At 41.5% G+C, this 24,443-nt stretch overlaps 1 protein-coding gene across 5 annotated transcripts in view; it reads right to left on the reverse strand.

Annotated features, from left to right (window-relative positions):
• Positions 1-24,142, reverse strand: part of TPD52L1 (TPD52 like 1) — a 60,879-nt gene extending 36,737 nt beyond the window's left edge. For 4 of the 5 annotated variants that reach the window (XM_080389966.1, XM_080389965.1, XM_080389964.1 and 1 more), the window contains exons 1-2: positions 23,294-24,142; positions 3,995-4,110 (exon numbers count right to left, since the gene is read on the reverse strand). In XM_080389966.1, coding sequence (XP_080246092.1) covers positions 3,995-4,110; positions 23,294-23,312 — 135 coding nt within the window. In that variant the 5' untranslated portion in view covers positions 23,313-24,142. The other variant, XM_080389967.1, reaches the window with a different exon arrangement.
• Positions 24,143-24,443: the final 301 nt, after the last annotated feature.

The raw sequence follows: 24,443 nt of genomic DNA on the forward strand, positions 1-24,443 counted from the left end.
GCACACGCAGTGCACCCATAGAGGTCCTGTATTGTACCACAGACATAACATCACTACTGAAAGGAAGGCAAATGTGACTGTTTAGGAGTGAGATGTACCTGAGGGACAGGCTTTGTCAGGTACTGTTTTAAGAAATAAAAAGTGAGTTACGCAACCAGCAGTGTGATAATACGGTGACAAAAACTTGAGAAGGAGTTGGCAGCTACAGCAAAGCCAGCAGAGAAACCAAGGCCACAGTACCCTGACATGGAGGTCTTGGAGCCAGTGCTCTCCCAAGGAACTCCCGCTGCCCCCCACGAGCTGGCACACCCGCCTTTGGATGCATGACCACAACTCACGCCTGCACGGCTACGTCACTCACTGGCTCACAGTGCAGCACCTCCTAGCCACGCTGCCAAAACCAGCCAGGAGGCACGCGGATGAAAACAGCTGGGTTAGAAATTCTGAAAGAGCACTGCCATAAAAACTCTCACATCATGGAGCCGCGGCTTGGAGACACCCTGGATTCTCAGGGCAAGCTCATACACCTCACCACCACACGCACTGCTGCGGCAGCCAGAGTATAGCATGCATCTGCCTGGCTGTGCTAGAACCGAACATCAACTCTCTGCACAGCTATATCCTGTATGAAAAGCTGGAAAACAAGTGACAGACCAAAAACGTAATAAGGAAGCACCAGCTACACCAGTGGTAGGAAAACAACTATGAGAGGGTGAGTGGTAACAGAAAGATCACTTCGTGAGGAAGAAAATAATGTTTTCCTTCATTTCACTGGCTTTCAAAAAAAAAAACCAAACCACAAGACTGCGTCTCCTCTATACCATTCTTTCACATAATCCTTTTTATGTCAGAAGACAGTTACAGCAAACACACAGAAAAACTGTCTCTTAATGAAGCCAATCTATGGGACGCCTAAATTTTGATTAGCTATTGTATTTAGTAACCTAGTGATTATCATTGAATTGTTACCTCTTTTCCAAATTGCTGTGTATTATAACATGTATACCCAAATGTTTAAAGTATTTGTAAGGAAATGTGAGCACCTTACTATGGTAGACTTCAAAAAAAGTAGTTGTAATCGTAAACAGAATAACAGAGTTGCACAAAACATAACAGGCACTTAATCTCTGTACCAAATCACATAGCTCAAATTTTACACCTCCAGGCTGAGTACCCGTTGATTTATAAGTTTTTCCTTGGGTGAACAGCACCTAGAGGAATCAGGGACATTCAAATAAAATTAGCCATATTTTGCAGAAAACGGTACTCGCATCTTTCCTCAAACTGAGAATAAACATGCAGTAACACACAGAGATGAACTTAGAACCTGTGCATCAGCTAGAAAGCTTGTAGATCAAACCAGATAGCTGCTTCTGTGAAGGTATGTGAGGTGGAAGACAGCAAGGAGTAAAAGACTACTGTGATGGGTGCAATGGAAGGACGACTGAAGCAATGAGTGAGATAGCTCAAAACCTCAGCCCCCATCATGATTCAAGAGTCATTGTATCATGCTCCTCACGCTGGAGGGAGCAGGAAATAAAAATCCGTTCTGCTCACAAGTTTCTGGCCTTATGTAAAGTTTTACAATTTTCTGCTATTATTCTGAAATGTCAGGCTGACCTCTGTTAATTCAAATGACTTAGAAGTTTTTGTAAGGGTTACTCATTTTACTCACACTGTAGAAATTCCAAGGGCTTCTTAGTCAGAGCCCTGCCGTGTTAGCCAGACTACCAATATAAGAACAGACTTAGTCCACGCTCTGAAAAGTCTCCAGTACGAGACTACTAGCAGCGGAATAGGAAAAGAGGATACAAAAAATGTGTCAGAAATACAGCAATGTTAGTTCCCCTCCTAATGTCAGGGAGGGAAGGGGAAGAAGACAATAGAGACAGAACATAATTTTTCTGTTTAAATACATGCACAGCAGCTAATTTTTTCTGTTTAAATACATGCACAACAGGTGCTCATAACACCTCCCCATTATATGTACTATTAAGTGATTGCAGCATTAAGGAAGATCTGAACCTTTCAGTATAATAAGAAAGGTGCTTGTTCCTACAGGCTCAAACAAGTATTACCTAACACATAAGGACATGAAAGAAAACTAAACTACCGCCGGTGGAGCAGGGAGGGATTGAAAGTAAAGACTAATAGCTTTTCAAAAGAAAACATTAGCCAATTCCCACAGAGGTTTCTTTCTGAAGGAGTCAGGGTCTTATATATTTTTCACACTCTTTTCCAAGAATTACAAGCCTCAATTAAGTTTAGACTTTGTTCACTCTAAATTCAAGTTACCAAACTGTTCTTAGCATGATTACCAGTTTTATTTTGTTTTTAAGAATAAACTGTGTTCCAGTAAACTGCTGCAAGCAATTAAAAAATAATTTCTAGGTCAGCCAAGCTCATAATATTTGAGAGGCAATCTCTCACTTGTGTGTTGGCACATGAATTAAAGGGTTTATACCATGAACCAGAGAACTCTCTGCTCCCATAGGAATCAGCAAGCAGAAAGGATGCCCAGAACCACTTGAGATTAATTCTCTTGACAAAGGCATATCATCATCAGGTCGTTGCAGGACATTCTTTTTTTTTCCTTCCTTGTTTCCATCTACCTCTCAAGTCCCTTTCACCAGAAAACAGCAGAGAATCACAGAATGGCTGAAGTTGGAACTGACCTCTGGAGGTCATCTGGTCCAACCACCCTGCCCAAGCAGGGCCATGTGGAGCCAGCTGCAGAGGACTGTGCCCGGACAGCTTTTGACTGTTTCCAAGGATGGACACTCCACAACCTCTCTGGGCAACCTGCGCCAGTGATCAGTCACACACAGAGTAAAAATGTGTGTCCTAATGTTCAGAAGGATCCTACTGTGTTTCAGTGTGTGTCCCACTGTCTCTGGTATAGATAAAAATCCAGTAAGGAACATCCCAACTCCTACCTCATAGCTATGTGATGAATCGAACATGTCAAGTTTCAGCTTCCTTATTATTATTCACAGATGTGACAGGATCAGCAAAGTAGTAAAAGTTAACTAGCAACTCAGGAACACAAGGCTTGATAAAACATTAAAGCAAAAAAATAATCTTGGGTTTTGTTTCACTAGAAAATCCTAAATCGGCATGGAAGGCAAATGACCTGACTGCCATTAAGAATGTGACTTCTTACAGTATTTATTATTACAACTTAATATTAATTTAAATATTTCTGTTGTATTCATTATTTCAATTAAGACAAAAACAATTCCCTACCTTCATACAGCTGTGATTTCTGTTACCTGTGTTGTATTTAAAATAGGTAAATCCTCACTTTTCCCCATTCTCTCACTTTCCATTTTGGAATTTCACTTCTGTTTCTGTGGCATTCAGCAGCAGTAATCAAAACTGAATACACCCTCCCATTGTAGACCAATCTAGATAGTGCCTTTAATCTTTTCAATAAAACTACTGCATTGTCCACACCTTTTTCCTCCCATCTCCTTGTTATTAAGTAGTATTTTTAAACCTTCACAGTATCATGACATCTCCTGAAGTTCTTTAATTAAGCAAATAAATGTAAACCAAAAATATAACCCTTTCCAAACACATCAGTGCCAAAGGAAACAAAAATTTGGTGAAATTACTGTGGTCATCATCATCACTCTCTTCTGTAACCAGCAGCAGCAGCTTTTCCTGAGCACCAGAAAAAGAATCTTTTCCACATCACAAGCACTGAAACAAGACCACCACAGACCTCATAAGAACAGCACCTTTCATTCTTTATAAAGGAAGGTTTGTAAGTAAAGATGTCTTGACTAAAATGGTAAGGTATATTCAACTTTCTCTTTAAAATCGTCAAGTAGAAGACACACAATCTTCAAAATATATCTAAGGAAATTAACTGCTTCACATTATTGTAGTCTTGAATAATTTCACTAAAATGTGTAGTACTTCATCCTACAATTAATGTTTTCCGGTCTAAGGAAGCAGAAACAGTAACACAGAAATTCAAATTCATTACCTTGGCTAGCTCAATCTTTAATTCTTCTTTTTCTTCTTCAGAAATCATATTGGTGAAATCAACATCAGTGACTACATCTTCATCTGCTTCATGCAAAGACTGGGTTTCCAACAGGCCTTAAAGTAAAGAGGTAAAAGGTCAAGACAATCATTATTAATTATTTCAGCTATAATATTGACCTCCCCGAAAATTAAGAAAGATATAATATTCACACACCATGAAAAAAACCAAAGTAAACCAGAACTTTTTCCTGCTAAAGATGATTTGGATTCCGCTCCTTTTTGCTTCTGAAAAGCTATTAAAGGTATCAGTTGGTAAAGTCTGCACAGAAGCAATTTCGTATGCGAAAGCACCACTCATTCCCAGAAAGCAATCACCCTGGACCTCATTAGTCCCTGACAAAACATGTCCTTGCTCCTAACAATACTGAAGAAAAAAAAAGGGGGGGGCGGGGGGGGAAGTTTGCTCTAAAAGTACCTCTGCAGCAACTTGAGAACCTTACAGATGTACACAGTTTGCAGAAACAAATGCCATACCTACCATCTGAATTTTCTAAATGCTAGAGAGCAGCATACCTTCATCACTTAATCTAAACCTGTGAAGGGTGCACAATTATACCGGACCTCCAGTTACTTTCTTCTTCTGCTTGTCCAAGATCAGGATCGGTATGTATTATAACCAAGATAAGCACATACACAAATGTTTGTGAGACCTGGGCCTTCCTGGTATGATATATACAGAGACAACAAAATACATCCTATCAATAACAGAAAACATTCTCACTCCTTTAGAACTTGTTTTAAAGTTCTCAATCTGTTTCTGTTGTGGAAGAAAATACTTCTCCAGGCTATATCTGGGACAAAATTTTTGTCTGGATTTCAGGGAGGGTAACCAGCCATCTCAGCTGACTCCTGACATCTGCATAGTGATTAATACAGAAGAGAACAACGTCTTTCCCAGGTCCAGAGAGGCCTGTATTCTCTATTACAAATAGATTAGAATTTAAGTTTTGGTAGTAGGGAATAGAGGTTACAAGCAGCATGTCTGGAGTATTCAACAACTTGAAATTGAATATATTTTCATGCAGAAAGCAGAACTTTCTGTCATTTCTTCTACCTAGAGCCCCCCCAGTGTACCTGGATTTTCTCCATTTCACAGAACAGAACTGATTTGATTCATACCATCAACTTCACTGCAGAGCACAATGTGGTGAACTCAGCCTTGTTAATTACAACCTTCCCTGAGTGAGAAAATAAAGAGCAGCAGCACAGGTGCTGAACCCCTGCCCGGCATCACACACAAGAATAGAGCACCACCTTTAAGCACAAAACCTTTTATAAAAATTGAAAGCCTACAGGATTAGTTGATACCTTAGCTATTACCCAAGAAGCAGCTTGCCAGGAAAACCTAGATTGCTGAAGTCACAACAAAAGAAAAGCACATTTATTCAGTAGGAATACTCCCAAATCACCTTTATTAACACCCCTCCATCTCTAAACACAATTGTTGTTTGGTATTTGTTTGAGGATTAATAGTGTTGCTATGGGAATCAGGCTAAACTTAGTCCTCACAGTCTAGAAAACAGTTTCTTTTTTCATGGATGGAGGAGCAGAAGTACAAGGCAGATCTTGGAAATACTGCGAAGAATCTCAGGGGCAACAGGGTTAAGTCTTAAAGAAAGTCTTGGGGTAATGCGGGATAAGGCTATCTTGAAGCAACTGGTACTTCAGCTAAAAAGAAGGCAGACCTGTGCTCAAGGCAGAACATTAGTTTAGGATTATTCGCTAGGCAGAATTGCTAGACAATGGTCAAATAAAAATGGAAGCCAACATGGGCCCAAATCACCAAAGACAACTGAGTAACACTTAAAAAGACCCAATGGTCAAGTTCAAACTTCAGGACTGAACTGTAATTACAAACCATTCCAAAACAGCACATGCATGCCAATCTTCTGCATGATCCTCTGCAACCTCAGTCAGTGCCAGTACCAATTCTCATCTTTGCTTCTTGGCTAAGTCCTCTAAAATCTAGTCTGATCCTCCAGTCTCCACTTTCTTGCTCAAGCCACAGCCAGAGTCACTGGTCACTGTCCCTCTGCAAAGGCTTCACTTCAGTCACATCACAGTTCCAGTTTGAACATCTCTCCACCATACTGCTGGCTGCAGTCATCCTTCAGTCAGTCTCAGTTCTGAAACTTCCTCACATGAGCCCTATCACGAGCAACCTCCTCTCTCACGCTTCCCTTGCTGTTCTCAGCCTCCATCTTTCTTCCACAACCCTTGTTTTTTCCAGCCACACCTAGTAGCTCTCTCTCCTAGACTTGAGCTTCTGCTGCCATTCTGCTCTGTTGAAGACAGCTTCATCGCTATCCTCTCACCACCACTGACCACTTCAGTCCTGGGCCAGGTCTATCAGCATAGATAGGATGCTTCAGTTCCAGTGCTAAGTCATCTGAACTTCTCAAGTCTCTCTTCCCCATGCAAACAACAGAAACTAATTTCTTGATTCTGACCTGAACCAGTGTCTGGGGCTACCCTCACAGACCACATCTCTAATTTGCCTTAGTCTTCAGCTTAGAAAAGGGAGGAACAAAAAACTGAATACATTAGGAAGAAGACAGGCTTTTTGAGGCAGAAGAGATCTCAACTCTTTCCATCTATTGAAAATGTAAACAAAAAACTGTCCCTGTGATCTATACCCTAAATAATTTACCATCCACAATTTCAAGCAACTGTGCAGCAAAGTATGCAGGCAAAGTTCCCAAGACTTTGTTGTTCTTAGTCTTTTTTTTTTTTTATGTGTCTGTCCCTATTTCCCTTCAAACCACCAGAGTTCTCTATTAGATTTCAAACAGAGTAAAAGGTCTCTTAAAACAAGTTTAATGAAAACAGTCAGTTGTTAGAGAAGATTTAAAGTGATTTCATAGACAGAAAGAATGCTAGATGAGCTAGCTCATCCTTGTACAAGGTATGAAAGAAACCAAATAGGGAAGAAGAATAATTCAGAAAATCTGTTCTACAACAGGCAAAAAAAGTTCAAGTTCGTCCTTCTGGGTACCAGAGCATCCACTGTACCAAAGCACACCTTCTGGGAGGTTCCTACAGCACCTTACCCAGGAAGAGTTCAGCACAACCTCAGGAGGAACTGTAATATTAACTTGATTCAAGGAAGTCAGCCAACCACAAGACACAAAACCATAAGAAATTAGGCTATCAGCATTTTCCTACTCCTAAGACAACTTGTTATTTTTGCAGTCTCCAAGGAGAACAGGAACCTGCAGCAAAATTCACTCCAATATACATAAGAATTGGTAACGATTTTGGTAGCAAAACATCTCCTGTTGATAGTATTGCTGACCCCAAAATATTCTCCCACCTTCTACTCCACGCAGGAAGCACTGCCTCCTCCCAACCTTCCCTGTAAGGTCCTTTCAACTAGGCAGCCTGGGAAATGTACCTTTCAGACATTGGTTATATATGCACAAAGTACAGAAGCATAATAGCATACAAGAGCTCAGTGGGATTGTTGGTATGTCTTGAATTAACCACATGAGTAATTCTTTAAGAATCAAGGAACAAGGTAGGATCTTATTTACTGTGTTTAATCTAGCTACACATTTTGTTAAACACACTTAATGTAACAATTCATGGAAACACACACAATGGTAAGTTGATTCAGCTAAATGGTTAGACCCGAGACCTAGAATCTAAGTATTTCTCTACATTACACAGAACAGCACCAGATTCAGGCACCTAAAAGGCAGAATTTTACAGTAACACTGCGTTTTTATACTTTACCATGTACATTCAATTCCAACAACTACGTACTTCACCCAGGAAAAAAAGAAACCTGGACTTCAGCAATGCAGACATTCATTTGTGGGCATGTACAGACACACAGTTTATGCATGCAGTTCCTGCAGCTGAGCATGTAACAACAGCTCTTCCTCTTGGTTGCACACTTTCTCCTTTAGGACTGAACGAACTTAACTGGTTTCCCATTCACCTGGAATGAAATGTATCTACATACTATATACCTACATAGATAACTATATATCTACACATGGTCATAATCTACCCATAGTTATATAAATAACCTGTAACTTCTGACAGGAACTAAATGTCATTTTGATCAGATGTCCAAGGCAAATCTTTCAGTCGGAATATGAGAGCTTTTACAGTGCACCTCAGTTTCCACTGGCTCACCTCTAGGCAAACCCCATCTTTTCCTTTAAATATAGGCTATCTTAAATAATAGTATTCAAATAACCATTAGCTGCTCATTAAAACCAGCTTGTTGGGAAGTCACGAATCTGGTCAAGTAACATTTCAAGGCTCTGTTTTCCCAATAGCTTACTGAAAATATAGGGAAGCTATAAAATTAATTTAAACCATTCTTTCTCCTAACTTAGAGAATTAGGGAAAATATTTATTACTTACTAACTCTTAGTTGAGGCTCCTTCTGACAAAATATAGGGAGCATAAAATTTCAACGTGAAACATGTATGGTTTTATACAACCTTATATTCCTGCAATGTATTACACTAAGAATATACTCATGTGTAACTCATTTATCCTCCACAAACAGGCATAGTGATTGTTTGGACACATAATACTTCAAAAGAAAGTATTCAAAAGCCCCCATAAAGTATGGAAAAGCATATAGGAGGTATAAATTAGTGCAAAGAGCTGTTTGGCTTTTACTTTAAAGAAAGTTTTAGTATAATTAGATAAAATATGCAGGAAACTTTAGAAGTATGGGATTATCAGTAATTTGGAACTGCAAGTCATACACAAGGATCCGACGCAAAACAACTGAGCAGACAATTCTTTGTATTAGGATACCTATACAGAAAAAGTAGGAGGTGGGTAGCTGGGGGAACACATTTAACACAATCTTCTGAAACAGTCAAATGACAAGATAATACAACAACCGTACAAAGAGTTACAGTATACTGAAACACTTCACAGGCATTTTTCATTTTTTTCCCAAAGTTCATGGCTGCGGCTAAGACTAGTAACCCAAATTCTACATTCTGTTGTTAAATCTAATTTAAAGCAAGAAACTGTTTCAGCATTGATCTGTACCTGTGCATATGTTTGTTACTGGAATTGTAGCGACAACAAATAAAATAAGCCACTTAGAAACTACAGAATCTGTAACTGTTCCACAAAATCTAAATTAACCAAACAATACAATGAAAAAATTCAAGCTGTATTTTCAGACTCATTCAGGTATCTGAAGATCAACTGGATGAAGTTGTTCTAATTAATGTTTTTTATGCATTTCCTCCATATTCATCTCAGAGCCACGTTCTAGTCTTATATCATGTTAATTCTTGTATGTTGACCGTGTTAAGAAAAAAAAAAAACAAAACAAAAAACCCAACAAAAAAAAAAGCCCACACTATTGGTAGTGGTATCTGTTGAATTAACCACAATGACAGCAAAATTAAAGGCAAGAACACAAAATTTCTGCTCATGTACATTTTCTGACATTCATTTCAGGAAAATATGTAGATGATCCTTTATTCTAACAAAACACTGAAGAATTGAAGCTCTTTTACTGATCTATTTTTTTGTTTTTCAACCAACTAAAAATAGCGTACCTACCTTGTTATCTAGTATTCATATCAAACAGTGAGAAAACATCTCCTAATTATATAACCCTTCTAGTAAGCAAAATGGTATTACAGGTTCTTTTGCCATGTAATTGCAGTGTAGCTAACAAGGTATGTATAACTGTTTCTTATTTAAAACTGGAAAACACTTGTTTACAAATTTAAATTGCAATTAAGTCTTCAAAGGGATGAAATGGTAAGTAGAACAAAGGAACTGTCCAGACACTGCATTAGTGTCTTTGATCTTCTTTATAATGTCCTGATGCCAGATACAGAGATTAAAGAGGACTAGAAGCATGTACAGTAAATAACTAAATGGATCAGAAAAAACTATTAAAAATTGCAAGGATTTCCAGTACCATTTTTTCTGCTCCGAAGTTATTATGGGAGGATCTAAACAGGAAAGTATGCTTTCATTTAATCCACCTAGAAAACAAACTACTTGAAGAAGATCTTCCCTTCTGTGTTTGGTTCTAACTGGACAACTCAGCTGCTTGAGCCTAGCAATAACCATAGAGCCTGCCTTTCTCCTAGAAGGCTTAGAACTCAGAACAGAAAGAAGGTTGATTTTGAAGCTGTGCTGGAAAAATAAAGGCAGAGGCTGGGTTCATCTTGGTTCAGAGCAGGAAGAACTTAAGATGCACAGGTCATGTAGATCAAAAGTGTAAACATTAAACAAAACCGTAGATTCTACTTCCTGCAGCCATGGGGGCTTAATCTTCTTTGAGTACAGTCTTTGGAAGAGAGATATGGATGGGCAAGTGTCTTTATTTCCTCTCTCCACTGGGCTTTGAGTCAGGCATGGTGTCAAGGAGCGGGAGGGAGTACAGCTTTTGGGTGTTCAAGAGCTCTAGGCATAGCCTACCATCTCAGAGTAAGTGTCCCCAGCCATCCTGGAGCAGCTCATTACAGACTTTACTACAGCTTTCCATTTCATCTCTTAACCCCTGCAAAATCAGGCATTAATAAATCTATGCATAGCTATGAGATAGACTGGCAGGTTTCCAAACAAATGAACACTTTAATTTGAAGCTCCTGGATAAACAGCCAGTTGTAGTGTGCCAATTCTTTTCTCTGTTCTAGCAAAATATAAAGAAATTAATCATACATTGAGAATCTCTCTTAGGTTATTTTTCCCCCAGAAGCCATTGACACAGCTGCCAATCTGCCAGTGAAGAGACAATTTACACTCAAATAACTAGCATAAAACTGACTCCACAGCCTGACCCGCTGCACTGAGAAGCCATGCACATTGGTAAGTAGTTTGATAATAATCCCACAGAGAGAAGTGCAATGGATAAAAGTGAGAATAGCAATCATGGTAAAAAAAAATAATTAAAAAAAAAAAAATCACTTACTTAAAACAGGTACCAAGCTGCAAACTGAGAACTGATCTTCCATATGAAATAACTATCTGAAATGTCCAGAAATGACATTTTGCATTTTATCCAATAGCTAGTTCTAGTTGTATAAAATAATAATCCCGCCTGCCTAGGGAAGACAAGGGCGACATTGCTTTCTAAGCTGTAGCTATGGAAATACAAAGCAATTGTTGTGAAATGTAACAGTTTAAAGACAGCAGATGCTTCTTTCTATTATGTCAATACTGAAAGTAATGACAGTATTGTACCACTTACTGTGCTTTCTATTGATCATTCTGCACAACTTTCTGTGAGGTCAAGAAAAAGATGCCACAAGGGGAAGGGTTATCATTTCTTTTTCTTTCTTTAGGCAGAACAGAAAAAAAGAAAAAAGATGAAGTCACGATGGAATAATAGGGAATGAGAAAGTGGATGACACTGAGTCACAAAAGAGACTTGTTCTCTACAAATAAGGTACTCTAGAAACTGCAGCAGACCGCATAAAACAATGAAGGAATAAAGCATATAAAATCAGACCAGAGAAAAGCAACGTAGGGGTAGATATGAGCTATGATATGGAAATGCTGGAAGTCAGAGGTGGAAGTTGTCAGTAACATTTCTTAAACCCACCCTTTCATACTAAAAATACACAAAGGTACATTTTTCTAATCTCAGAATAGACAGGCACCTTGGGTCTCATCCTTAGCTGGTAGAAGTGACTGTGATTCCATCAATTGTAATGAAGCTCACACATCTGCTTCACTGAATCAAAATCACAGAAACTTAATGGCAGGATTTAATAATCTTTCTCTCCTAAGAAAGGATTGGTTTATTGTACCTTTCTAAAGCCAGGTGCAAAAGAATATCGCTAGATAGCAATCTAACTGCATTATAATTAAACTCACAAGCCTCTTCAATTAAATTCCAACCAAGTATCTTTGCTGCAAGAAATGATAAAATTATAATTTTTTAATTAAAAAATGAATTCTTCAAGTAGCTATAATTTGCATCCTTTAGATCACAAAACACATAATTAACAATATCTTTGTAAGTCTAATTTAAAAACAAGCAAAATCTTGCTGCAGCCAGCAGGTTGCTTGCTTTCCCCACACCTCCATCCAGCTTAGATACTGCAAATTTTCTAGGGAAAATACACGGGAAACAATCATAACTGGGTACATGACAGATTCTTTATTCGCTTCAGGCTCAAATTCATTATTCCCATTCCTTTAATACAAATTAAGTGTCTTGGTATTGTTACATATACTAAAATACACACTTAGTAATGCTGACAGAGAAGGGACATACTATCCTCCCCCTTTACCTGCTCAATCTCTGATATTGGGACAGTAAAGATGACAGTTTTTAAGGACCAGGACTATCTTTTTGCATGCTGCTTGGCGCAAAGTTTTATAGGCAGCATCATAATTATAAATTAACAACAATAAATCAATAAGTTTAGATACAGGCACAGTTCCTGTCCCCAGAGTTTTTCTTAAGATTACGTTACACTATGTAAGAGCTCACGGTCCGCAAGAGGCAGTGAATCAATATGCTCCTCAAAGCAGGCATGTCTTACATCCTCCCCCCCCCCCCCCCCATTTTTTAAGTACCATCTGCTTCAGTTTCCAATACCCCTTAACCCCTTTGTAATGAAGAACTAGTTACTTTTCATCAGCGCACTCTTGCCTTCCTAAGCAGGAGCTGGGTGTCTTCTGACAGCGTAGCCTTCCTCCAGGCCTCGCTAAACAAACCTGACCTACTCTTGGATGCATCTACCTGCAACACAATTGCATTCTCATTTAAAACCAACAAAAATAGAGCTCATTTATATGAACGTTATTTGAAAACAACCCCTTTTACCAGAGACAAAGGTCATGTACTCCCTTGCACAAGCCCTTTAAGACAAAACAAATTATTATTTGTTAAAACAAATACTCCAAATACATTGAAAAGCAGCTCTAACTTGTGCCACCTTGCTTCTTGCGAATGCACTACCCCATGGCTAGGCAGTCACTGCGGTGCTGGATTACTCTGATAAACCTGGAATGTGGAGTTGGTCTGACACAAATTCCCTGGCCACAGGCCACACGAAGTACAGCTCAGTCAGAACAGCACCATCTAGCTGGGCCCGCTCAGCTCAAAAGTTGCCTTTGTTTTTCCTCCAGGTTTTCTTTGCCAGCACCATGAACTGTGAAATTAGGTATTTATTATTCTGCTGTCAATGTTAAACTCCATGTTAAGGCCTTCAGAGTTTTTGGCATCATTAATTTTGTGGCTTTGCCCACTCAGTGTTTTGCAGCATGCCATTGCAAAGGAATGTGCTTGCTTAGTGAGGCTGTGGGTGGAGACATCTGGGGTTTAGGGCCCTGGGTATCTGTGAAGTTCCCATAGAAACAGGTTTCTTGGCCTTTCCTGCTGTTGGGTAGGGTCTGAAGACAAGAGGCATGCCTCTGCAGTTGGCCTGAGTTACACAAATGACCGTACTTCAGGAAGAGAGGCTATTTATCAGACCAGGAGACAGAGACTGGCACTTTAGCCACACTATAGTGTCTCAGTCTTTTGAGGTCCCCAATGTACCCTCAGTTGCAAGCCAAAACAGCAGTCAGTCACAGAGTGTAGTTTTTTCCTCCTTGACGATCAACAGGGAGGATAAGCCCTGAACCAAAGAGTGTCAGCTTCTCTAACAGCTGCTCTGGACACAGGATAATGGCAGGAAAATGGGTAAGCGAAGGAAGGGGTTTAGCTAAGCACATGGCACAAGCTGGTGCATCCTTGACGTTGCACCAGATCACACTCAGTGGCAAGAACACCACTCAAACCTCTGCCCTAATCCATATAGATCACCCAGCCCATTATCACACCTACTGTAACTACAGTACCTTAAGAGGGTCTACAAGAGAGCACAACAGTCCTTGGCTTCTCTTTGCTCTTCTACTATGGTATGTATGAAGTTTTTTCTGAGAATGTTGTTGCAGAATGGACACACTGCACTTTTCCAAAATAAACCAGTATGCCAATGCTTGCATCTCTGCCAAGAACTTCCATTCACACCTTCATCCCTACTCAGCGTAACTGTTGAAATCTTACTCTCTCTTAGCCTTCCCCTGTTATGTTAGACTATGATTTCCGTGTGCTGCATGTAACCATGACCAGAATACTGCTGCTCCCCTTTCAGGATGTCTTCATGCTCCATAGGTCTGTGCGGACCTGGACACAACTGAGCAGCCTTCCAATTCCAGAGCTAGGTCTAAACCGAGTTCCCATCTTTGAACCTCTCTCAAATGGGTATGAACTATTATCATTGCATACTCTTCTTTATTCCTTGTACTTAATTCAGACTTCATATATATTGCTCATTATCTAGGCTTCTCTATTTTTTGAAGCAATTTAAAACCACAAGGGAAGACATATTTTTTCCTCCACCTGTAGTATTTGACCCAGTTTCCTGACATTATCTGTTATTTAACTCTGCAAAGACCTTATTTAAATCTTCAGAATTGCATTGTGATTCAGTTTGTAAGAATGGCATTATTCAACAGCCCTTTTTTTTGTAATCATCAGGTTATTCAAGTAATCATTCCTTCTTCAGCATCATCTTTTCTTTGCTATCAAAGCTTCTGCACCACCTGACCCACAACATGACTGAAGGATTTACTCTTGCAAGACCACATGGCTTCACTGGTTCTTCAGTATTCTCATATGTACATAACAGTGTACAGCACTGGTTAGATTAATTACAAGGCAAACATCATTCTCCCTGATTATGACTTCAATTCCTTCCACCCACAACAATAAGTTAATAGCTGCCATCTGCCTATTAAAATACTTTGAGCAGAAGATAATCTTCTGTTCCTGGCATAATTGCCCCTCAGACTCTGTAATGTACGTACATTTTACTTGTGTCTAAGGGAAAATCTGGTTGTGTTTAAATACAACTATCTCTGATCACTTTTTAATGAAAATTTAGCACGCAACAACACAGCAGAGAAAGAATAAAAAGCTTGAAGCCTTCAGAAGATATTCTAACTAAACACATTCGCTCCACATCATTCTCTAAAAATACGTCAGCATTTTGTAGCGTGACTTTTGATCTACTCAGTGGAGTTAAGAATATTTTAATTAAAGTGTGAAACCTAGAAGGAGGTATTAGATAAGCACATAAAATGCCTGAGCCAACATCAGCATGACAAGTTATTACTAAATCCACCTAAAGCACAATGAAAACAATTATTCCACGGAAACTATGCAAAAGTATTTTAAAACTTTAAGTTTATGAGTAAACGTTTTGTAACCACAAACCTACACCACCTTAGTTCCAGCCAGGTGGCAAGGCGATATCCTGGTGAGGAAACTGGCGAAAGAAAAACACGTGAACCAACAGGTGAACACAGAAAAATCTACTCCTTACTGAAGAAGCAAACATGGAAAGCATCAACTCCCTTCAGCCACCATTTATAAATATTTACAGAATATAAATCATACAGCCTTTTAAATCCATACCATACAGTTTTTAATTATGGTTCCCATATTTTACTTAAAATTTATAAATTAGTAACTTTAATTATTAGGCAATTTTTAAATACAACTTTAAAGTGTGGCACAGGTACTAAAGAGAGACAACTTAAGTATCTGGATAGCTAAAGAGGGTGTTTCACAAATTAAAGCACAGCTCAGACAGAAATCAGACTGTATAAATGGAAAGAAAAAACCAGAAAGAATGGTTCTTAAAAGACAAAGAAATAGTTTGGGCAGGATCTGGTCCTAGCAACTTCACTGATCAGCAAACAAAGGTAGCCCTTTCAGCAAGAAAGCACATGAAAATAAATTGCACTGCCTGCTACAAAAACATTTTATGCAATTACTTTTTACGGGGGAAACCAACACCACATCTATAGGCACTTTATGCTTGCATGAATATAAAAATGTTTTCAGAGTGTAATTTTATCTCTCACACTGCCAAAAGCACCACTAGAGCCCTAGTTTCTGTGTTTTATTAATTGCTAACCTTGAGTCTGCATTTTGAGGAATCTGTTGTTGTTAAAAGCACTTTAAATTCTATTATCTTACAAAAACATCGCGAGTCTAACTTTGCCTTTAGAACAGGAAAGCTGAAAAGTGACTGCTTTCCATTACATATTTTAAGTACTTTCATTTAAAACATTTCACTGACTAGGTTCTTGGTCAACAGCAAGGATTACTGCATGCTAAGGTAAATTAGTGGTGATAGCATGACATCTTTACAAAAACCAAACCCCAGAAGACCAACAGAAGAACCCAGAAGCAAGCATTTTTCCTGACAGACCCCTTGCTTCAGAAGGAATCGACTGCACAAGGCATAGTGTTACCTTCCTTCTTCTGGAAGTGACACAGAGTGTTAGACCTTCTGAGCTTTATAGCCACTAGCTGTTTCTCTGAGCTCCCTGGACTCCCCTTCAGTGACTAGAAATGCAAAGATGTAAAAACTGCCCAAGAACTAGATCCCTGACTACATAGTTCTTAAGCATCTGAAAGCCTGTTAGTTGGACAAGAGTCTACGTGAGAGAAGCTGATGCATCTGGCCACATGAAAAACACACATGTAACCATGACTCTTCCTTATTTCCATAAACCTGTCTTTCTAAATTTCACTGCCGTATTATCCTTACCTGGTTGTTGTAAAAGCCCTGGCTTTCAGCTACTAAAATTAGATGCCTTTCAGCAATCAGCCTTATATAAGAAAACTTCATGACAGATAGTGTGGAGAGAATACAGAGATTCCTAGTATTTTTATGTGACTACTCACAGCGGGAACTTTCTTGTCTGCTAAGGGATCCAATAGTGGATCCTTCACTTAACCATGCCACTAACCCCCGTCATTAATATAAACACAATATCTTTTTACTGGAATAAGTGAAAAAGAATCAAAAAGTTCAAGAAATCTTGTACAGAAGTAATTAACAAAAACAGCCTTTTAGAAGCCCTTTTTATTATTCAGAGAGTTTGTAAGTTCTACAAGCACAGAAAAGGTAAAATGTGCTAAGCAGGAGAGAAAAAATGGAATACTCTGCGTAAGACCTTTATCATCATGGTAAGATGGTACTTGAGGCAGTATCATTCCATGCGTGTTGCATTCTTGCACTGATTTTGCACTTTCAGATAAGAAAATCTGCAGAAGGATCTTTACTGCTGATATTCTACTTCCTTTTACACAGTGAAAAAGAGCGGGAATGCCAGACAGCATAAGAGAAAGAAAAGGAGATCTAGTGCTAAAGTGCAATACAAACACTTGCTAAATGACTGTCTTTTACAGTTACTCACCTGCAACACTTACCAATGCCACAGATGTAGAAACGTAATGAGGATAGCCTAGCTAACTATTATAACATGATTTTGATCCATGATCTCAAAGACAGCTAAGCAGCATTACATCTGTCCTACAGAATCAAACAAAATCTGCTAGTATGCCCAAGGTTTTGGAGAAGATCAGTGTGACATCTGATACTGGAATCCAGACTCGTCATTCCCCTCTCACAATTTCTCGCACATGACAGGTTTAGAGAATGCAACAGTTAAAATGCCCAGTTTAGAGAGCAGCAGACTACATTTCTAAAATTTGGCATTGCAACTGTGCATTTTTATGAGATACAAATAAAACCAGATAACATCAGCCTGTCCAGGTCTTGTATTTATATATTATCCCAAGAGGCACTTTCTGACTAGTAAGAAAGATTTTACCCTTAAAACACTTTCTGAAACGACAAACTCCAGGATTATGCTAAAACTAGCTAATAAACAATATCTACAATTCTAAATATGGCCACATAGAACATCCTTTAACCCCTCTGCAATCTTCTGCCAAGCTTGTGCCACATCCTGGACCTTCAAGCAGCATATGCCCTAAGCAAAGCAGCTCAGAAGTTCCACACATTTCTGTACTGTACTGCACAAGTCAGCAAGGCACCATCAGCATCAGCCGACTCATTTTTCCACTAGTGCACTTGAGAACACTGACAGAGAGCATGGTCAGACTGTACTTGCACTGCCTCACAGCAGGACTCATACTAGCAGTCCTGTGAACATAAGAAAGTACAGGAGAAAAAATAGAGCAAGAATTTAAAAATATGTTTTAGGATTTGAAGTGTTTGGTTTTGCATGTTCTGCATTTTATATCTTCACAGTTGTAAAACTGGCAAAGTTACAATACCTTGTAAGACTGGCTCTAGATTTTAGAGGTGGTATTTCTTTTATACCTCTTTTCCAAATCTCACTGTATTCTATTCTCAGTTTTCATGTATAACATGAAACCACTCAAATTTTCTCAGTCTCTGAATTGTGCTGAAAGCTGTACTGGCTCAAAAGGGTAAAACAGAAGCACTGGATTTGATTTCAGACATTTATTTGCTTAAAATCTGATATATCAAATTCATTCCATGCATGTATTTTCCCTCCCTTTAGTATAAAAGGGATGAAAGAGCAATTATGTCAAGCTCTGCGCACTCATGCTAAATATTTAAGAATCCTATTATTAATTACAACCCTACCACTTTCACTTGACCTCATCTTCATGTGATCTTATTAACATGGCAGGTGAGGCTTCCATCATACAGCCAGATGTGCAGGTTTATCACTGGCAGCTTTGATTACCCCGGTACTCTCTGACCCTTTGCAAAGTTCTCTCTCCTGCTTTCCACAGCAGGGCAATAGTGAGCTCCAAGGGGTACCAAGGAGACAGCACAAACCCCTGGTTAACTTGAGTGAATCTTGAATCCTCAGAAGCAGGTATGGCCAGGCACTTTCCTTGCAAAGATTGGTGGGGAGTGTAAATGCACTTCTCACAATGGAAGGAACCAGCAGCTGCTGCTAGGCAAGAAAACTAAGGTTCCCCTTGCCTCATCCTTCCCATTTTCTCATGTGTATAAACACCAACCAAAACTGTGTGCTAATGGACTTACTCAACCACAGCCATTTTCTCCTCATACAATTTCACTAAATCAGCTCCAAGCCACTAGCTTTACTCTGCCCTTAGGGGAAAGGTGAAACAGTCAGTGCTCCTGGGTAAAGCCACAAACCTCAAGCACGAGGCTAGCAGAGATGCTGCCCTCTCTATGACGACCACAGCACTGCTGCTTGCAGTAAAGTAACATCTCTGTGTGTTCCTTATCCACATCTTCCCACTGTGAGACTGACTCTTTATTCAGATTCATACCGGTACGAGTAACCCCATGAGCTGCTAGTGAGGAGAAAGAGGGAGAGAGAATGCCAACCAAGCTGCCAATGCCATGTTTTGGGCAGTCTTGTACACCGTATCACAGGCAAGACAAGACCTTCTGCCTCCCACCATGGGAGACCACAGCCCATCTGACTGCGAGGTAACAGGTGCCACTCCAGCAGGGAGAGGGCCACTGTGCTAGTGTTGTGACCTCTAACAATTTTCTTCTGATCAAAGGCTCCAGCCAAATGGCACATGCCCAGGTGTTGCCTCTCTGCTCTGTAACCTCACATGCCAGATGCAACTGGCCTGAGGATTAGAGATGGAATGTGCCAGCCTCACACAGCAGAGGAAAGCAGCGCCGTGCTGCAGGCCTGCGAGACACAGGCCTCCAGAAGCCACCGTCTAACATCTGGGCTAACCACAGCTCCCACCACAATACTTCACAGGTGCACGCATAGCCACAGCAAGGTATTATGGCTAAAATGCACAAGTAGAAAAGGATGCAGAACATCTGTCAGGAACAGCTCTGAGAAGAATTGCTAGTACAGGGAGATGCCTCAAAAACCCTTTCAGAGGCTAGAAGTGCCAGAAACTGGTTGAGCTGCTTGGGTAGGTAAAAGGCCAAAGAGCAGAAAGCTGCACACCAAAGCTTTACCAGGGTAAGAATCAAGAGAGGATACAACAGAGAAAGGAGGACGTACAATTATAGCTGGATACAAGAAAAAGGGAGAATTAAAAGGGGAGAGATGTATTAAGAGCAAAGCTCCAGTCTTAAAAGTGAGCTTCTCAGGTGAGACAGATGAAGACATCTGTGGAACTGGCATTATTAGAACACATTCACAGTTTTAAACTAGAAAGCAGGACTATGCAGGACAGTCAGTTAATCTGGACCTGGAATAGAATGAGTATGATGAGAGGCAAATACACAGTTCTGATCTTCCCATCTTCCAGAGAGAAATACTGTTCTTCAGACTTCCAAACTTTTAACTTTAAAAATAACTGAGAGCCACAGGAAGAAAAACAAATATGCTTTTATGCTAGGTGCTAAAAAGTCCTAAGTATGGCTGGTCTGTTCCCAGAATCAGCTAGCTCCGGGACCACTAAGAGGAAGAAGTGATGAAAGAAAAAAGCACCCAGAGGTTTAAAGATACAATTTCTGTAAAGTACAATTTATGATTTTAACTACATATACAAATTTGTTTACATGGAACATCTGCTTATTTCTTTAGAAAATAATTTTGACATTAATTACTATTACTCTGTCTGGTAGACTGTCTCATCTAGTTAGCATGAATGCTGCAAGACATGTTCAATATACTTAAGCATAATAGTAATTCTGTTTCAGTCCATGAACTCCCTCTACTGCTTTAAGATAAATATCAGAGCATTTAACTTTCACAGTCTTTGCGGCAGGGGCATATACTGTGCCTTGAACTACACAAATTCCTGATGTTAGCTGTGACCTCTGGAGTTACACATAACAATACTTTTTTTTAGTCCACAGTTGCATTTATTTGTAAGGTTGATGCACGCTGCTACATAAAAAAAAGCTGACAAAAATTATTTTCCTGCCCTGAAGAAATCTACATTTTATACTTGCGCGTGTGTATTTCTTGAACATGAAATTGATCTACTAAGGCATAGCCTCCCTTCAGGACAACATAAAATAGCACAAAGAACACAATTATGTGAAGTCTTTTTGAAGAAAAATTTTAAAGTGTTGAATATAAGAAATTTTACGGTGCTTTCAAATTTATAGTTTTTACTTTGTATTTTCAATTAGAATGCAATCCCCCAGCAGAGCACACTGGAACAAAACATTCAAGATTCATTTCTCCATGGGCATCCAAAGGTCCTTAGAAGCAATGCATAAGCTCATTAAAACATATACACGTTTCTCCTGCTGCTTAAGTGGATACTTGAAGTGAGGGGTTTTTCCAGGCAAATTGCTACTGTTTTGTTAGTAACCTCCTACAACCATGCTCTGCAAATTGCATAGTGGGATAAAAAAATTCAGATTTCTAGCCAGTACTTAGATGTACTTAACTGAATTCAACTGCAGTAGACACACACAAGTTAAATTCTTTCTGCCAGCCAGGCTCCATAACTGCATGCACTGAATTAAGTCTAGAAGGAAAGAGGGACATTTTGGAACAAAGGTTCGCTGACATGCACAAAAATCTTAGCTTGTACTGCTAGTATATCAAAGAAAGATGTTTTTAGGTAATGGAAGACTGTTCTGAAAAACTGGAGAAATAAAACACACAGGTGAGAAATAGAAGAGTGACTTAAGAACTGAGTATAGTCTTGAAAAGTCTCACATTTGTCTGTCAACTAAGTTTAAGATTACCAAAAAAAGCTGCTGAGCTCCTGCACTGCATGCAGAAAACTGAAGGGCTAAGAATTCCTTACCAAATAAAACTAAGCAATACAAAATGCTTTTATATTCTCTCACTAGCCAATAGACATTCATCCAAAGACAACTTTAATAAAGACCTATGGCAGTAACAGAGTTGCTGACGAAAACATACACAAAACACATTTATTGGCTTGAATTTTAGCATGCACTAAGAACATGTTTACTGATCTTACTAGTCAAGGAAGCTAAAAAATTCACATGGACATGTACTAATATCTGCCTAACTGGAATCAGATACTGTTTTCCATTGGTTCTACAAAATAAGAAATTATCAAATACTTTACCATATGAAGTTCCTGTTTAAAGAATGCAAGCTCCCACTGTAGTATCTGTACAGATGTATTCAGAAAATTAAATAAGTCTTATTCTATAATCTTAATACGAACTTTTAAAAACTCCAGGAACTGAACCACAGATCTATTTATTTTGCCGATCAATTTCAGCTATGTATCCATTAGGACAGCACATACACTACACTTTTGCCTGAAAAACTTTCTCCTTCGCAAACATCATGACCTCAAATTTCCCATTGTATTCCTTTACATGCAACAAACATTTGCTTCTTTTACACGTATTTGTTTAAGATGGTTTTTAACTACTCCAGAAGGCTATTTTGTCAGTTAATTTGCATAAGCATGTCTCCCCCTTATTTCATCTCCCTATTTTGTAGATGACATAAAATGGGTTCTAAACATTCTGCTTTTGCAGAAATATTTGTACCACCTGCTTAGTACTGCTGACTTACGGACATGCGTGGTGAAGTAGTAAGGTTCTTCAGAAAAAAGAAGCAAGACCACACAGGTGAGCAAGAGCTGTGTATGCTAAATACCTTAGGTTGACTCAGACATCAGCTCAACTTTGCATGAAAAGTTTATTCTGTTCTTTGAAGGCCAATTAACTCGACCCGGAGAAAGATATGAATGGCTAACTTCATTATAATGGTTGCAATGGGAAAGGAAAATGCTCACTTTAATGAAAGCCGTGTTTGCAAAAGTGTAGAAATGCTTTAGCACGTCCAGTTTGAGGCTGGTGTCGGTGCGGAGCTCCGCTGGAAGCGCAGCCGCAGGGCCCCGTTCCCGCGGGCCGGCCGCCGCCCGGGGCTCGAGCTGCGATGCCGGCGGTGCCCGCACCCTGCGCTCCCCGGGCGGCGCCGGGGCGATGGGGGGGGGGGGGGGGGGGCGGCGGCAGCCACGCCGCCCTCGGGCAGCCGGGCAGGGCACGCAGGCACCCGGAGCTGCTCGCACAGCCCGCGGAACCCCCAGCCCCTCACCGCGCTTAACTTCACGCGAAGTCGTAGCCCAGCTACTCGGCCTTGAAACGTTTGGAGCCGGCAGCAGGAGCGAAGGGCCGTCACCATGCCCACCGCGCGGTGAGCGAGGGACGCCGAAGGGAGCCCGGGTCGGGATGGAGGACGGGGCGCACGGCCAGGACGCTGCGCGGGCCGGGCCATGCCGAGCTCCCCGGCGGAGCCCGGGGCCGCGACCGCCAGCGGGGTGCCGGGAGCCTCCCGCGGGTCTCTCGCTCCGCTCCCCTCACCGGCCCCTGCCCCGAGCTCGCCCTCCGGCTCTCCCGGCCGCGGGCCGCCTCCCGCGCTGTTCCCCGCGGGCTCGCCCCCCCCCCCAGGGGCAAGCGACAACCCCGGCGGCGGAAGGGACGGGACCCCCGCACCGCGCCGCCCCGGAGGGCTCTGCCCCGACGCGACTCACCCTGCGCCTGCGGCTCCATGGCGAGGGGGCTCCGCCGTCCGCCGAAGCCGCCGCCGCCCCGCGCGGCCGGACCCACGGCTCTTGCAGCGCTGACAGCCGGCGCCAGGCGGCCGCTGCCGCTCCCCTCCCCCGCGGCGGCCGGGCGGAGCTGGCGGCGCCATCTGCCGGCCAGGCGCGGGCAGCGCAGCGCCGCTCACCTAGGGCCGCCCCCGCCCCTTGCCTCAGCGGCGGAGCCGGCCCTGGCGAGGGGCAGCGGGCGGTGCGACCCCGGCGGTAACGAGCTCTGGCGGGGCGGGGGGTGACCGCGGAGAAGAGCCCTTGGGGGGTGCAGAGCCCCGGCTGACTTGCTGCGCTTCCACCCTCGGGGTGACAGTCCCCCCGGGCGGGCTGGGAGCGGTCCCTTTGGTGCCTGCGCGCCCCGCCGGGTGGGGGTCGCACCTCAGCGACCGCAGCAGGAGGAACGTGCCCCCAGGGAGTGCGGGCAAGGGGCGCCCCTCTTCAGCGCCCTTCCCCTGCCGGCTGGCTGACCGTACGGTTTCCTGCTTCTTTTAATATCAAAGTCTGATCTTAAATACGGGACTCGGAGGCAAGCGTACAAGCAAAGCCGCCAGCTTAAGGATCAAAAGCAGCAAGGGCCAGAGACCACCTCCCTTCAGAAACCTGTGGTGTCCCAAGGACCAAACCTCGTGTCTGCGCCTGGGCCGACCCCTCAGCTCCGAAGCTGCCCTGGCCAGCACGCAGCTTTCCCTCGCCGCAGTTGTTCTTCACCAGCTCCCCTTTGTCCCCGCTGAGGGGGCGCCTGGGGCCTCTCCCCAGGGGAAGCATGGATGCTCAGGGCCTGGCCTACCGGGGGGGGGGGGGGGGGGGGGGCGGGGACAGCACCCTGAAGTACTCGGGTGCCCGATCTGAATATTTGACTTACTTGAGTACCTGAGGGTTTCAAGTACTACCTCCTATGGCAGAATCATGGGAATGCATTCAAAGGAATACTGACAGAGCCTATGCTATCATGTATATTTAGCAGTTTTGGTAAAAATTATTTTTTTTCCCAGTACATTAGCCTGTATCCTACTATTCACTGGAAGCTGGGGTGACAATACGTAGTTCACAGTGCTGTGCAGATTTACTCTAGGTTTTGCTCATGCCAACG

Source organism: Falco punctatus (genome assembly GCF_963210335.1).
Source record: "Falco punctatus genome assembly, chromosome: 5".
Taxonomy (NCBI): domain Eukaryota; kingdom Metazoa; phylum Chordata; class Aves; order Falconiformes; family Falconidae; genus Falco; species Falco punctatus.